This window comes from Setaria italica, chromosome I, assembly GCF_000263155.2.
Source record: "Setaria italica strain Yugu1 chromosome I, Setaria_italica_v2.0, whole genome shotgun sequence".
Classification (NCBI taxonomy): Eukaryota; Viridiplantae; Streptophyta; class Magnoliopsida; order Poales; family Poaceae; genus Setaria; species Setaria italica.
The window spans coordinates 41,142,887-41,159,721 of NC_028450.1; the positions used below are offsets into that span (position 1 = coordinate 41,142,887).

General features: G+C 46.4%; 2 protein-coding genes across 3 annotated transcripts; both read right to left on the minus strand.

Moving 5' to 3' along the window:
* Window positions 1-1,222: 1,222 nt before the first annotated feature.
* Window positions 1,223-3,023, minus strand: LOC101759515 (3-ketoacyl-CoA synthase 3). Its single transcript, XM_004954274.4, has one exon. It carries the CDS (start codon window positions 2,889-2,891, stop codon window positions 1,503-1,505), a length of 1,389 nt encoding a protein of 462 aa, XP_004954331.1. The 5' UTR covers window positions 2,892-3,023; the 3' UTR covers window positions 1,223-1,502.
* Window positions 3,024-8,405: 5,382 nt separating this feature from the next.
* Window positions 8,406-16,489, minus strand: LOC101759920 (transcriptional corepressor LEUNIG_HOMOLOG). 2 transcript variants are annotated; one of them, XM_012848807.2, is made up of 18 exons: window positions 16,364-16,489; window positions 16,145-16,177; window positions 15,959-16,056; window positions 14,576-14,685; window positions 14,200-14,495; window positions 14,004-14,079; window positions 13,796-13,907; window positions 13,095-13,144; window positions 12,694-12,996; window positions 12,481-12,579; window positions 11,348-11,566; window positions 11,118-11,259; window positions 10,944-11,053; window positions 10,693-10,842; window positions 10,119-10,274; window positions 9,907-10,023; window positions 9,456-9,653; window positions 8,406-8,959 (listed from the first exon to the last, which is right to left on the minus strand). In XM_012848807.2, exons 2-18 carry the CDS (start codon window positions 16,174-16,176, stop codon window positions 8,816-8,818), a joined length of 2,412 nt encoding a protein of 803 aa, XP_012704261.1. In that variant the 5' UTR covers window position 16,177; window positions 16,364-16,489; the 3' UTR covers window positions 8,406-8,815. The 2 variants fall into 2 exon arrangements, with proteins under 2 accessions (XP_012704261.1, XP_004954332.2); XM_004954275.3 differs by having other exon boundaries at window positions 12,481-12,582.
* Between the last annotated feature and the right edge of the window lie 346 nt (window positions 16,490-16,835).

The following is a 16,835-nucleotide window of genomic DNA, read 5'->3' on the forward strand; positions in this document are numbered from 1 at the left end:
ACCATCAAATTCCCCTGTCTATGGGTGTGATAATCTGGGGGGACTTATCTTTCAGGGAAATCTAGTCTTTCATACAAGAGCTAAAGCAGATCAAGATTGGATTTTAATTTTTGGTCACAAAAGAGGTCACAAAGGAGCAATTGGAGATTTGATTTTATACCTTCCAGGTGATTCAGTTAGTAGATGGATTCACCAAAGCATTATCTACTCAGAAGTTTGAAGCTTTCAGAAACAATCTTAACATGGTGAAGAAACTAGGGGCGCGGCGGCTGGGTAGAGGGCGGCGGCCGGAGGAAGGAGAGAGGGGAGGGGCGCCGACGGGAGGAGGGGAGGGGGCGGTGCCGGCGGGAGAAGGGCGCCGGCCACCGCTGGCGGGGGCAGTGAGAGGGAGGGGCGCCGGCGGGGAGGAGGGTGCGTGTGTGCAGGGAAGTGGGAGGAGGGGAGATGTGGGCAAACAAGGAGCAGAGGCATGGGGAGGGTAGTATGGTTATTTTGCCCCAACATTTATTGCTTTTAGTCAGTTTTAGAAGGTGGAACCAAACATGTTTTAGATCATGAACTAAAAACTGACTAAAACTTTTTAGAAGCTAAAGTTTTAGGAGGTGGGAAACAAACAGGGCCCCCTTGCCCAGCTAAGCAAAGCAAGGTGTAGCAAGGGATCCAAGCACCCCCTATGTAGAAGAGAGTCAAGGCTCCGTCCATCCATCCAGTTGGCACTTGCTCTGTATCTGCATGGCACAAATTCAGCGAACAAAGCAGAGGCACCAAAGGACACGGGAACGGGACACTAGATGCATATAGCATAGTAGGAGTAGGAGTAAGAGTAGGAATATCCATTCAATAGCTTGGTTGTCGTTGCGCGCCTTCTCCTCTGTCGCCGGCGTCCTTGTCCAGGCCCATGTTCCTGTGCCTTGTCGTCGGTTACCTTTCTCCGATTGTCATACCACCAACGCCGACCAGCTAGCGAGGCAACATTCATGAATCATGACCACCACCACCGGATGACCGCATGTCCGCTGCATTCCATTCATGAGTAACCGCCAAGGCCAAGCCAGCGATCCATTGTTTGCTTGGTGCATGGAACAGGACATGCAGCAGGATGGTGCATCGAGAAAGAGGCTACCCAACTCATCTCTTCCGGCGACTGCTGAATCAATGGTACGTACTCAAGATTTTTCTCCATGCAAACAAAGCATATGCATGCGTTAACTTGAGGAAGCAATGCAAGAAAATAATTCTATTTCAGACCAGGGGGTAATTATCAAATGTATATGTTCCTGTAAAGGTTCAAAGCCGCATATACACACATACAAGAAATATAAAATGCTTCCGGGTACAATACCACCTTGCTTGTATCTTTTTTTTTTCACGCACACCCTGCTACAAACTTCTTCCTTCTTTGCAGCAGAGCATGTACATCTAAAAGACGACGAATGGAATGGATTAATAATAACAACTGGCGACGGTGTTAATTAATCGATTAATCAACTGATGATGCATGATTAGAAGACGAAGCCGCCTCCCTGTCCCTGGATGTCGTTGACCCATCCGAACTTGTCCATGTAGGGGTTCACCAGTGTCTCCGGCGGGTACTGGTCGATGCAGTCCTCCCATGCCCCGGCGTCGGCGAGGTCCCTGCTCACCTCCCAGTAGCAGCTGTTGCACTTGAACCCCGACCCGAAGGTGACCATGAGCACCCTGTCCCCGCGCTTCAGCCGCCGCTTCGCCTCCATGTAGGACAGCACGTACCAGAGGCTGCTCGCCGACGTGTTCCCCCACCGGTGCAGCGTCATCCTCGCCGGCTCCACGTGGTGGGCGGTGAGCCCCAGGCTCTTCCTCACCGCCTCGATCACCGCCGTCCCGCCGGGGTGGAGGCAGAAGTGGTCGACGCCGGTGGTGAAGTCGATCTTGGGGCCCTCCCCCGCCCCCGCCGCCTTGGGCTTCTTGAGGAGCTTGCGGAGGAGTAGGCGGGAGGCGAAGCGCGCGAGCTCGCGGGCTGGGAGGATGCGGGGGGCGAGGCGCTGGAGGTTGTCGGTGAAGGCGCGGACGGCGGCCTTGGGGAGCGCCTTGCTGAGGCTGACGCCGAGACGACCGTCGGCGTCCTCGCGGTGCACGGCGGCGGCGTGCGCGTCGTCGTGCGCGGCGATGTTGGCGCGGACGAGGCACCGGAGCTCCATCTTGGCGCGGTGCCGGAGGGCGGGGTCGTTGGTGAGCAGCGCGGCGGCGCCGCCGCAGCGGAAGAGGCAGTTCCCCAGCATCATGGACTTGTCGGTGCCGACGTACCAGTTGGGGGCGCAGGACTCGGAGGTGACGACGAGCGCCACGGTGCGGGGGCGCGTGAGCATGACGTTCCGGGCGAGGTCGACGGCGATGAGCCCGGCGCTGCAGCCCATCCCGGAGAGGTTGTAGGCCATGACGTCCTCCCGCATGCCGAACCGCCGCACGAGGCGGGACACTAGCGACGGCTCCGGGGAGAAGGAGCCCACGTTGAGGACGACGAGGTCGACGTCGCGCGCGGGGACGCCGGTCCTGGAGAGGACGGTGGCGACGGCGTCGGCGAAGAAGTCGTCCATCTCCTCGAGCGAGTCGGCGTGGGTGGGGGTCTCCTCGCGGCCCTCGAGGACGTTGCGCGGGCAGTAGGTGTGCTCGCCGATGCCGGAGTTGACGATGACCTTGAGGAGGAACCGGTACTCGGAGAGGCCCAGCCGCTTGTTGCGCTCGATCACCGCGCCGGCCGTCTCCGTGGTGACCTTACGGTCGTCGGAGGGCTTGTGGCACGCGTAGTCGAGGAGGTAGCAGCGCGACCGCCGGCGACGCGACACGGCCTGCCACGCAAGGTACGCCGCCGCGTGCGCAAGCAGAAGCACCGTGAGCAGCGCGAGCAGCTCCATGGAGGTGGGCCGGTTGGTTGGTCACGCAGAGTAAGTGACAGAGCACGACGCAGTGACACTCACTACTTGACTAGTAGGGAGTCGAGTAAGGTGGCTGGCTCAGCTAGCTTGGCAGGAGCAGGAGATGTGCGTGTGTGTGGCGCTATATAGAAGTGGAAGCCTGCGGGTGGTATGCTGTTTCGGTGGCGGTTGGTGTGTGTGGTTGCTTGGGATGGGTATACACGCACGCGCACGTATACCGCCACCAGATGGCGTATGCCCGCCTGAGATTTTGGAGGTTAATGCGGGTCGCCGTAGCTACCAGCGGCCAACTAACCGCTGGCTCATCGGTTAGGCCACGGCCGCCGTGATTAATTAAGGGCTTAATTTGCATACGTTTTCAAATATATGATGATGTTTAAATAAGTTATTGGTTAAAAATTAACTTACTTGTTCGAAATGGCTAATAATGTCATATGTTCAAAAACGAAGGAAATACGTAATTCGCCAGCTGATTTGTCTTTGACATGAAAGCTAGGCAGGCCGGCAACGGCAACGCGTTGATCAGCTTCTTTTAGCTAGCTAGCTACTCGGCTACTACTGCTTATTAGATGTAGTAATACGTGTTACTCCTCCCACAGTAGCTACGTACTTGCAGTGTGCACGCAGGTAGCTAGAAATAATCGCGGGGCGGCCGGGGTAGCTAGCTCCTGCAAGCACACACGCTATCCGTGATCGACATGCATGACGAACATGGAGCATGAGCATGGCCAATGGATGTACTGGAACAAGGCTGTGCAGTGCTTTTCTTAATTAATTTCAGCTTTTACCAGAGTCACGGTCTACCGGCCGCGGCGGTCACGTACATCAGCCGCTGTGCATCCGCCGGATACCTTTTCGTAATACCAGTACATCATACACTACTTGCTAGTATTTTGAGTTTTTCGTCCCCCAAATCAATTAAGATTTAACAACTCATTCCAAATTAAGATTCCGACCGTCAAATTTTTTTTTAAGATTCCGACTTTAATTTTTTTCTAACAAATTAAGTTTGAGAGATATTGATCCAGATGTAAATAATAAATAACTGTGTAGGAGTTAAAATTGATTGATGCGTACGTGAGTCCCGTACATGCATGCATGATACTCCCGGCGTACGTGGACGTGTACGGAGCAGCGTAATATATATGGGCCAATAGCTAGGTGTGGTACCCTTGGGTCCTCTGACCCCAGCGCGGCGTGTGCAGTACGTGCTAGCTGCTGAACAGTGAACCCTAAGCATGCAGCAATAGCCCTGTTGGCTCCTTGCATTGGTTTGGTTGTTGCTTTATTTGTCCGCAGCAATAGCCCTTAATTGGTCATTAGATGGGGGAGTTTTGAATGTGCCCTTGTGGAGACATATTGCGTGCTTAATACTCTCCCTTATTGCTGACACGCTGCAGCTAGCTAGCGAGCAATCGATCGACGCGCAATGCGATCTGGTGGCACGCCTTCATGTTCGTGTTTGGCGGGCGCCCGGCCAGCCTGCATTATTTCCATAACACTGCAACAACTACTGCTCTCCTACTACTGCTACATTGTTATCAATCACCGATGAACGAACGCAGATGCAAAATGGTGTCAGGCAGCTTGAGGATGGCTAGCTTTAGCTATAGTGGGGCCGGTATACGTACGTGAGTACGCGTACGTTCGATTCAATCGCCCACGGATGTACGTACATACGTTGAATTTTTTTTTAAAAAAAAGGAGTACGTACGTTGAATTCGGCTGGCATTTCACCACCCATGGATCACGTACGTACGAACAGGGGCACCCATGGATCACGTACGTACGAACAGGGCAGGTGCGCTCTAGACCGACGGTGGCGTGCAAGTTCGGCCGCAGATTTCGATCTTGTACCGGAAAGGGGGCCGCTCTAGCTACCTCACGAGAGGAAACAGGAGCAACAAACATTCATCGCCTCCGTCCGTCCTCCTCCCGCCAACAAGCAGTTACGTTGGCAGCTGCGATGAACATGCGCATGCAGCGTATAGACCTTAGACCAAGCATGCACACGCGCACAGATCCAATAATGCATAGCGAAACGGAGCTGGCTGGCTGCCGGTGTAAACCTGTCGGCAGAGACCGGCCGGTACTTTGCATGCTTTCTAGCGTGTCTGAATCTTGCGCGGATCTCCTCCTTCCATCTACTAGCTCCTAGCATTGGCCGGCCGGCGATCACCGTTAAAGATCGACGAACGAGGGGACCATTCAATTCGTTCGCACAGATAGGTCGTTGGTCCCTTCTTCTTTTTGATCAGCCGGAATGCATTGCTTTGCTATAGCAAGCAGATGCATCGGTCACGATTAGCTAGATCTTGCATTACTCAAGGGCTCAGGAGCTTGGCAATTTGGCATTGGTTTGGGGCCTTTGGGCACTTCAGCTTCGCCTCCTCACCCAACGTTCTCCGCCTTTATTTCCCAGCTAGGTTGTTTGCCCGTCGTTCATGCCCTTGCTTAGCTTGTCCAAACTTGGTCCCTTACCATACATCTTCATTCGCCGGCCCCAAGCATTAATTTTTTTCCCCAGCTATTTTAAGTTATTTGCTTTTTCTAGTACAACTTGCATTGTTGATAGATATACGAAAAAAATGTTGTGTATCCTTTTCTCTTCAACTACAGTATTGTAGGTAGATTATTGACTTTATAGAGAGCCTCTCGTTAGCAATAACTAGTCGCAATGCAAGGAAATGCAAACGACAGGCCTCGACCGTGACTCTTGCATTAACACCAGTCGCAATGCAAGGAAATCCAAACGTGCCGGCATTATATTGATCGATGTATACATTACATGGACGACGAACCCCTATATATTGTTCAACGATCGATCTTATCTCCCGGATCGAAGAAGAAGAGCCTCTCGATTCAATTCGTTGGAGTCAATTTCAAAGAAAGCATCAGATTTGGACATGCATAGACAGATGAGATATCCTTGAATTGCTCCCGAACAGGAACAGCTATGTGCAAGCATGCAGCTAGGTCGTCTCTGGGCGGCTGTGAAGTTACTCCTGTCACTTTCCGATGTTCCTTCCCTGGATCAAGTTGCAAGCTCGATTGCTTCGACATCACTCCTGTCATTGGTTTGGTTTGCTCTGACTTTTTTTGTGCATTTGTCGATAAATAATGCAACTAACGACGCATATCAAAATCTCGCCCGCAAGATCACACTGAAATGGATGATGCAGGGTTGTTGAAACGTACTACAACAGCAAACGCTCCATGAAATGGATGATGGAGCACATTAACAACGGTCCTACCCGGCCCCTCCCTACTTATACCACTGTGGACTACAGTGTATCATACCCGCCAGGAAGATTTTTTTTTTACATGTCTTCACATTTCATAGGGTGAGCTGGCTTTTATTATGCTTCTTCTAACGAACGCTGTCACCACAAATCGAATAATCGGCACCAAATTTTTGCATCGCCCGACGAGTGAATTCCAATGGATGGGTGGCACACAAGCCAAACCGATGGTCAGAGCAGTAAGTCAGCAGTAAATCAGCGTGCAGCGGCGGCGGCAACCCTACGGCAGAGCAGAGCAGAGCAGAGCAGGCACCCAGATCAGGATCAGATGCGCTCTCATTTACTGCTGACGAGATTACGATGTCGATGCAACGGATGCGAGTACGAGGGCAGGGTAGCAGAGCCAACCTCGGAAAGAGGGGACCTAAAAGTCAAAAGGCTCTGAAACACTGCTAGGCTCTGCAGGCACTACCCTGCCAGTGACTGTGCTAGGGTTAGGGTTTGCAGGAAACATCCTGAACCTTACCTATTCCCAAGGTAAAAACGGCGATGGATATCCCATGCAGTTGCAGCAAGGAAGAAGAAAGCGCTGAGAGTTGTGCCTCTGGGCCGGCCCGAGGACATCAGAGGGGCCCTCTCGCATCTATCTGTGGGTCGTCCACGCTGGGCCAGTGCAGCAAAATGGGCCGCGTCCGGCCTTGCAAAGATTTACACCGAACAAATTCCTTTTTTGTAAATAAAACACAGAACAAAAATTTATTGGCACTTTGCCTCTGGATTATGCTTGCGCCCGCAAATACTTGCACGATTAATTCTTCATCGCTGCAGGTTACACACATCTATTTCATGGTGGCGGGACGAGGCAGCAGCAGTAGACCTGCATGTCGGGCTTGCCGTTGCAGAAGCCTTTGGGCTGCAGCCCGATCCGGGCGCAGTACGCCACGCAGCGCCTCAGGCTGCACGGCACCATCACCTCGCACTTGGGGTCGTCCTGTGGCTGTATGGTCACCACGTCGTTCCCAGGAGCGTCCCTGGACGCGGAGCAGGCGGCAACAGCAAGCGCTACTACTACCATGGCTGCAACAGGAGCCAAGCGCCTTGACGCTGCCATCTCCTTCCACCGCTCCTTCTCTGATGAATCTGGTTTTCTTTGTTCCCGCTAGTACTTATATATGTACAAAAAAAATACAGGATAGCCTTGTTACCCCAAGCATGGATGCCATTAAATGCGTGCAAAATCTCGAATCCTGTATGCATATCTCACCCATTATTGATTGAAGAGGTGTTTATATGCTGGTACGTTAGAGTATCTGTGTGCATTGATCGCCGTATCGAGAAAGGATCGACGAGATACCGGCAGCAAAAAATACTACTACAAAACAATTATTCATATACTGGAATGGAACAGAAAGATCGTGTCCATTGATTGTGGCCGAAGGACATCTCTAGAACTAGACCACGACGACGTTTTGGACGGATCAGGCGGTCACGACGGGGCAGCAGCAGTAGAACTGGAGGTCGGGCTTGGCGGTGCAGAAGCCCTTCTGATGCAGCCCAGCGTTGATGCAGTACTGCGTGCAGTCAAGCACGTTGCACGGCACCATCACCTCGCACACCGGGTCGGCCCGATCCCTAGACGCGGCATCACAGGAGGAGGAAACGAGGAGCGCCACCACCATCGCGATAGCAAACAGCGACGGCGCTCTTCTGGTTGACACCATCACCATTTGGCTGGCGCTGCAATTTGCTCTCCCCAGTCAGTGGTGGTGTTCTTTCTTGGTGAACCCTCTGCTTTAAATATGGCCTTGCTACTGCTGGGTACTGCCATTTTGTTAGCAACATGTTAAATGCCGAGATCTGTCTCATGATTCCTCTCCATTTCTACCATCCTTTGGCCCATTGGCGATCGAGGTGTTATATGCAAACCTTAAAAGCCTCATATGTTTTGCATTGATCACTGTGATTTTAGCAACCTGAACGAATGAATACTAGGCACAAATAGGAAAAAAATTAATTCGTTCATTTTTACCGGAAATTTTTTTCGTATTTACTCCGCTGAAGCAGGTTCTAAATTGCGTTATTTACGTCACACAGCATGTCAGCACTAATTTCCCTTTTTCTTAAAAAGAAAAATCAGACCGTCCTTTCCATTCACCGCGAATCAAAATTTGCAACCAGCTTATCATTTCCAAGATATCATCCTAATGGATTCCGGAAAGAGATTGCATTATGGGGCGCATTGCAACACAAGTAGATCAAACACACAGCTGCAACAAGACGCAAATTCCCAACGAACCGTCAGAGGCCAATTGCAGCGAGTTTCAATTGAAACATTAAAAAGTTACATATGATACATCATAAATAAAAATAGAACAGGCGGCCACCTTTCAGCCAGTGTTCTATTCTTTTTTTCCCTGAGCTACACAAACAGCCTATCAGGATAAATACAACACATCCACAAACTCGCTGCAACAAGCACTTAAACAGCTCAACCATGACAGGCAACCAGCTACTGCTACTACTACTCTTCCTTATTTGCCGGAGTATGAGTACAACACAATCGCCCACGACACCAAGCTCACCCACATTTTATGCCTCGATCGGAGAAATATCAATTACCCGGTAAAGAAAAGCTACCTAGATTCATTATTGTTGTTTTTGTTATTTCCACACCTTGACGGAGTTATCATGGCTTGCAGAAGCTACCATCCCTGTCACTGGTGACTGTGCCAGCGCAGCAATCAGACCTTCATGAGCTTGTACTGTCAGGCTCTGGTTCTTCACCATGTTCCATACCTCGAGAGACTGCATGATCAGAATTTTAGTGAGAATACTTCCAGAGACATGTTAAAGACCCATGCGACCAGAGTACACCTTGACCCTGGAGAAGGGACAAGTGCTACTGCTAACAAAACTTCATTCTAAGATTTGTTGGCAATTTACCACATTTATTTCAGTTTTACCCTTCATCAATTCTATCCTTTATAAGCTAAGATTTCTAGGTAATTTTACCTCATTTGTTCCAGTTTTACCCTTCATCAATTCTATCATTAACTAATTTTTTTTTCCATGTCTCGTTTCCCAAGAGCACTTTAGATAGGATTAATTGAGGTCAGGATGATCCTTTCACCTCACCTCCTAAGTTCTTGTGCCCCACACTAAAATGTCAAATGCATTTGTGATCAAAGGGATTAGGAATAAGCTTCCAACAAGTTTTGCAGTACAAACATACAACGATGTACACTTCCTCAAAATGGGTCCTTGGTAGTGATGGCTAGGTTCAATAAAGTCACAAAATTACCTGGTAGCCTCCAATAACCAATAGACTGGTATAGCTTGGGTGGAATACACAGGAATGGAACTTGTTGCCATTGGAGCTAAGCTCATGAATGCACTCTCCTGATGATATTGACCAAACCTTAACTAGGTCCTGACTGACGGAGGCAAGATATTCCCCGCTGTTGTCCCAACACACTGACTGCACATCGGTGTTATGACCCTGAGAATACAAATCAAGTACTTCAGGTTCACATCATATGGAAAACTCCCAATTAGTAAAGCACAGAAAAAGAGAGGAGCTTCATTACTCCAAAACAGAGAAAAAGAAATACATCTTAATACAGTTATATACCAACAGTATGTTAAGGAATTTAAGATGTGCATGTGCAGGGTTCTAGAGAAGGAAAATGTAGCGCAGGGGAACTTTTTGAACAAAAGAAAGAGATGTTATGCTGGGTATTCACGAACAGAACCTGCAGAGTGTATTTTTTCCCATGTGTCTCGATATCAAATATCGAAACCATGTTTTCAGCAGCCGCGGCTAAAAATTGTCCAGCATTAGGTTGAAACCGAACTTGGGCAGTACCACCCTGTACAAGGAAGACAAAGTCGGACAAAACTATGAGTTACTAAATTCATAGATTCTTTCTCCACACACCCATAGGGTAGAAGGAATATCAACAACCTTTATGGCACGCATACACGTAAGCTGGGTCACATTCCAGTACCGGATTTCACCATTGCCATCACAAGAGCACAGAAGATCAGTTTTCTTTGGATGGAAATCTAACGATGTGACCTGGAAGCTATGCCCAGTGAACGTGTGCAGAGAGAATCCAGGCTGCAAAATATATTTTAGCATAAGCAATACTGTACCAAATGCAAGTGCATACAAAAACTTAAGATTCAAGGAAAGGCAAGGCAAGTCAAGTCACACAGATGGCATATTTTACCCATTATATTGGTGCATTGAACTCGGATGTCATAGTAGAAAATAATTTCAAGAATGCAAGATTTCAAGATGTCATTATATTGGTGCATTGAACTCGGATGTCATAGTAGAACATAATTTCAAGATCAATACAAAAGGGGGAAAAGTTATTATTTATATTCCAATTCATTCATGCCATGGTTGGACCTTGTTACCTTTTGTGACATGGGGACAATATGGATTAGTTGTAATTACATTTATGGCATAATTGTAACGTTGCTATAGGAGGTATAATATCCTTAAAACCTATCATGGACAAGTAACTTACATCTGCAGCATTCCATAGTTTAATAGTTCTATCAAAAGATGATGTCGCCAGGTGATTAGAGTTAGGCCTGAAACGGACATCGGTAATAATACCGCCATGCTCTTCTGACGTATACTGTGTCTGGAAATTTTCCATGTTCCAAAGTACAGCCTATACAACAAAAATAAAGTACACCAGTCTCAGAAACATCAGAGGTTCCCAAAAAAAGTGCCACTTCTGGAACCAAAATCATAATTGCATGGCAGTTTTACCTTCTTTTCATGTCCAGCGCTAGCCAAAATCTTGCCATCTGTAGAGAAGTGGCAGCAAACAACTTTGCTGTTGCTTGTGCGCCAACAATTAACCTCACTGAAAGTAAAACCTAGAAACAAAAGGGCATGTCATTTGATGCTTGCAAAAACAATCAAGAACATCACAGATATTACCTTTCGAAGTGGTTGGATTAGGCTCTGCGGGACTTCTTTTGAGTGCAGCAAAAATATCCCTGGCATCTCCATCGTCGTTGGATAAGAAGGATTCAACATTATCATCCAAAGAGCCCACATCACCAAACTGCTCAAGATCATCCTGTCACATACAGCAATCGGGTTACCAATCCATATCATATAAAGATTGTATACATCCAGGGGTATACTTTAAGAGTAAAAGCTCTAACCATTTGATTTGAAGAGGAGGCAAGTCCAGTTCCATCTGCACCATACATCATTAAATTCTTCGGAACGTGGCACATATTACCAGCCATTCCAAGTCCATCCCCAGGCGTATGTGTGGATGGTGTAGATGGTGGGGAATTGGCTGAAGGACCCACAGTGTTTCCTGTACCAGTACTATTTGCTGGTCCTGATGATGTAGGCTGCTTTCTTTTTCTATTGTTCTGGAAATAATAAATAATTACAGAATAAGGAGCATGTAAGACAAATGGCAAGCATATCAGTTCTTAATAAGAACTGAATTGCAATAACTCATGCAATTGAAGCAAATAAAAGGATAAATATCTGAGTGCTCAGTATTAGTCATCTCAAAAAGTGAAATACTTTTCCAGGGATCATAGAGTATATGCACTCGTTAAAGAAGACAAATTCTACGTTACAGTATGCAAATTTACATATCATGTTCTCCAAACTATCTCCAATGTATGAAAATGGCAACTTTACTCTTTTCCAATTAGAGTAAATACCATTTTGATTTCTTTGGCCAATTTGGCCTCAAATAAATGCAAAAGTGGGGAATATTGCAAAAAGAAATGTGACATGAAGTCCTAACAGTAGACTACTAGAAACATTCGATGTCATGAAGTTCGACTCAGCTGCAGAACCAGGCCTGCAGCATTCCAAACAATCCCCCCAGCTGATCTCAGCAGCTTTAACCATATTGTATATAAAATACAGTGAATATATGCATATTCCTCATGCGTCACTTCTGTGTGGCATTCCCTGTTGGCATCATTTTCAAGAAAACAAAACTCCCCCCATCAACAATTTCATGTCATTTCAGCATCTTCTTAAGAACCATGGAATTTACGAAGAAGACCATAGTACACTCATGGAACCACCCCTGTTTTGAGAAGAATGGCAGGATGCAAATCATCACTGCACCATCTAGTGTGCTTTTAAGGCCTTCGCAGATAAACATCTTAATTCCATTGGCACTCTATATCTAAGTGTTTCGCAATAAGTTCGAATTTGTTGATAGAATTGCAGCAGTAGATGCACAAGGGGACAAGCCCACATGTGAGTCAACAACCAAGAATAGAACATGACATACATAGGTTGGGCGTACTGTCAGTACCTGCTGCATTTGTTGCTGCTGGCTCTGCTGCTGCTGCTGCTGCTGCTGTTGGTTCTGCTGCTGTTGTTGAAGCTGCTCCTGCGGTTGCTGTGAAGATGTCTGCTGCATGTGGATACCTTTTCAGATATAGGGAGATCCCAACAAACTAGAGCCAGAGAATATACAGATTTAAAAGACAAACTCAATGAAAGCACACATCTAAAGCAATCTGACCTTTATGAGATACTCTTGGTCTGGTCTGACTTTGGGTGAACTGGATTGCATAGGGGAACTAATACACCCATCAGTTCCAGCAGGTTGTCCATCTTTACCATTCAACCCACTCCTGGTCAGCGCTGTAAGTCTACGGGGATCAATATCCCCATAATTAGTTGAGTTGCCAAGGTTCCCTTGTGCTTGGGCCTGTGCTAAGTATTGTTGCTGCTGCTGTGGTGACATAAGTTGGAACTGTGACTGTGTTGAAAGAAATGGCTTCTGCATTTGAGCACCTAGATTCGGCCGCAATTGATCAATTCCCTGTAAGATGGTTGCACGGATATTCATAGGCGGTCAGATTCCAAATAAAAACATGGGTGTGTAAGGTTTTATGTTGTTGTTGCTGCTGCAGAGCTTACAGTTAGCGGCCAGCCCTTCAATGGTAAACCGCTCACACCTTGGTTCAGTCCTGTTGAAAACAGAAGGTATCTCAAAAACAAGGAGCAAAAAGAATGTGAAATATATGATAATCTTGAAATGAATGCTTCACATTATACAAAAGAGTCTCTCCAATCAATCAAAAGAAAAAAAATTGTAGCTCTTTACCAATTACTTGCAAACATATCCATCTGTTACAGCATTATACTGTGGTATGGCACAATCTAAGCCGTCAAAGTAAGTATAACAACAAAGACTTTTAGTGATAGTAAGATAGTAAGAGGGACATGGTTCAGCAGGCATGTGGGAAAAAATATTATTTGAGAAGTGCTAATATTGTTGTTGTTGCATGCAGTCCAAGCAATTAAAATTTGTCCATCAACACCACTTCATATTTTGTAAATGCTTGACGATGATGGATAGATTTATCTGGAACAGCAGTTACGTAATATTATAGTTTTGTTTGTACTTTATAATTATATTAGGTATAAACTAGTGCTTAAAGCTATGTTTGGGGGACCGTGTTGATGTCCAAAATGTCGCTTATTGCATCATTTGTGACTGGTGGGCATATGTACCTGCAGCGATAGAGGCTAGGTGTTCTAAATAAGGTGCTCCTATATCAGAGTGCTAGCTTTAGCGACATAGGTGGAACTCACAACAGACGGGGGGAAGGGCTCACCTGCACCACTCAATCCAGGTTTAGGGTGAATTATTCCCTGTCCATATAAGGATGATGGATCCATGGGCAAAGATCTCTGAGGTACTCCCATGTTACCTTCACCCTTAATATCCTGTTAGAAAGAACACTCAGGTTAGCAGCGCATACATTTAGTTAACTAGTGGAAGAACTTGCAAACTGAATAAACAAGATGGAACCAAGAACCCACAATTGTTTGCTGATTCCGAGCCTGGATTTGCTGAAGAGTGGTAGACACGTTTCCAGGAGTCCCCGGAACTAATTGCCTAATTCCACAAAATGGTAAGTTGTGTGAGTACCGCAAACATATCAGTTTTTAGCTTAACCTTTTCTTTTTTTCCTTTTGCAAAAGTGCATAAGAGAAAAATTGGGGGTTGGTGGATCACCCTGCATGGTTTGTTGCAGCTGACTTGAGAAGAGCCATTCTACTAGCATCAAGAAGCTGTGATCCCTCAGAGTCCATTGAATGTGGGTGCTTCAAGCGTTCTTCATACATCTTGGCAGCTAAAACACTAGCTGTTGATGGCCCCAAAATGCCATCAGAGTTTAAAGCGTTTATTGGGCCATTAAGTGAAGGATGGCTAGCATTAGTTCGCTGAAGTTGAGCATGTCTTTGCTGCATAAGTTGCAGTTGCTGCATCTGCATCTGCTGCTGGTGCTCTCTTGCCTTTATTTGTTGTGCCTATATATCCAACAGAGATTTACAACCAGTGAGATCAAAAACAAAAACAGATGCATTGTAATTAAGCAATCCCAAGCTACCTCTAGATATGCCGCTGCAACTTCAGAATGCTTCTCATTCGTCCTTGCTATGAATATATCCCAAAAGACAGACCACCACTCAAAGAGAAACCCTCCAGGAGCATCAATTGCTGCATTGCACTTCACAAGTCAGTATGACATAATGATACTTCAAGTAGGCTACAAAGTCTTAGTCCCAAAGCAAGTTCGGAAGGCTAGAGATGGAACCCAACAAAGGCCACGGAAGAGCATAAAAAATAGGTAATAGAAAGAGTAGCGGTAACTACTAATAGCCTATCTCATGGTTTGGGCACATGGATTGCTAATTTCAAGGCTCTCCTAACCAAACGTCCAACTATAGTTATTTGGGTATATTCATATTCCATCTCTCGAATCTCTCTGTACTGCCTCTTCACATGTAAGGTTTCATCCACTCAAGAACAAGCGACAAAGTAATTATTGAACTATTTGAACCTTCAGGAAAACCTTCAACACGAGCAAGACATAGCATGTTTGAGATAATTTGATTGAATGGCACTGGATAAAATAGCAGCAGCATTTAGCAAATCATCAGTAATAGCTTATTGGTGAGTAGGGTCCATACAGATGCATCATGTTTGATGTTATGAACGCTACTCATGCAGCTTCTGCTTTGCATGCATCTGCAATCTGCAATCCATCCATACACTAACACCATGCACTTCACAAGTACAAATGTGAGCTATTATCTAAATCAAATGCTTCGAGGCCAAAAAAACGAGAAGGGGGGGGGGGGGGTAGCAGATATAAAATGCACTATTGCGTTTGGAATTCTAAATTTATTGCATTTCAACTAGAGCACTCTTGACAGCACAACAAAAGCTTAGTTACATCACAGGATGCATCGATTCCCGACTCCATCAAATTCATGTGCATTTTCATGCAAAAATCTCATAGCACGCTGCAAATCCACTCAATAACAATAGCTAATCTACAACCATTGTGTGTCTGGATAAGAAAATAAAATCACGTGGTTTCTCGCGATGATATGCACCCATTTCAGTCTTCACCAGCTCCTCTTTCAGTCTCAAAACCACCATATTACTTTAGAACTTCTCTGCCAAATAGTCCTCAAAACTCTCCAGCCCCCTTCAAAATTACACCATATAATCCCATTTGGCTGAAAACCAATCTATAGACAACTCAGTAGTATCCCATGCCCTACTTCAACCCCCCCCCCCCCAAAAAAAAAAAAAAGAACTATTCCATACTGGCACTCCTATTTTAAGCTCAAAACTGCCACTCTACTTCAAAATTCGAATTCACGCCCCAGACAATAACTAAACTCTTGTCGCGGTCAAAACGTAACCCAGCACAAATGCGAAAGGGCGAAGGTAACAAAAGCGGAGCGGAGGAGATGATTACCGACTGGATCAGCAGCAACCTTCCCCTCCGCCATGAAGGCCTTCGCTGTCGTCTGCAGGTTCCTCTTCAGCAAATAGTCATAGATATACACGTCGAGCCTGCATCACAAGCACGAGAATCGATCAATTCCAATCGAACGGGAAAAAATCGCAGAAACCGACGGGATGACACATCAAGGTGGCTCACATCTTATCCGCTTCCCAATTGCTCTGCGCCATTCTGCATTGGTGGATCCAGCATAGGACATGGGTGTACACCCGATAATTTTGCAAAAAAATCTGAGTTAGTAAGTATACATGTATATACTGTAACTATGTCAGATCGAACACAATCACGAATAGCTACAGTAGGGTTTCGGGTGCTCCGTTTCGCGCAGCAGGAAGGGAAGAGAAGGGGCGGGCGTACCTGGTGGGTTCGTCCTTCGTCGCCGGCAAAGGATCCGGCGAAGGGCGAAGACGTGGTTCGTCACAGCCAGGAAAGGAAGCCCGACAGAGAAGAGAAGGTGAACCAGTGGAAGGGGGTGGGGGCGAGAGAAATAGATATGATACGAGGGGTGAACGCGCTTATTGCTCATAATTTTTATCCGATAGTAAGTGATCTCTTTAATATTATTACTATCTTTTTAGTTGGATAATAAAATTGCTTGGCCCGTTTTTTCGTTTAAACAATTAAACCATTCTTGATTTTTGAGTATTTAAACGAGATTTTTCTGTGAACTTTAATTTTGTTTTTGCGCTTCTACAAAAGAGATAACAAAGTCAAAAATATTTTATTTTTATCTAGTAAACATTTTTTATCCACTGGTTCAATTCATCCAACTAAGAATAACTGCAATAAGTAGTCGGATAAAAAAAAAAAGGAAGCGAGCGAGAAGGGA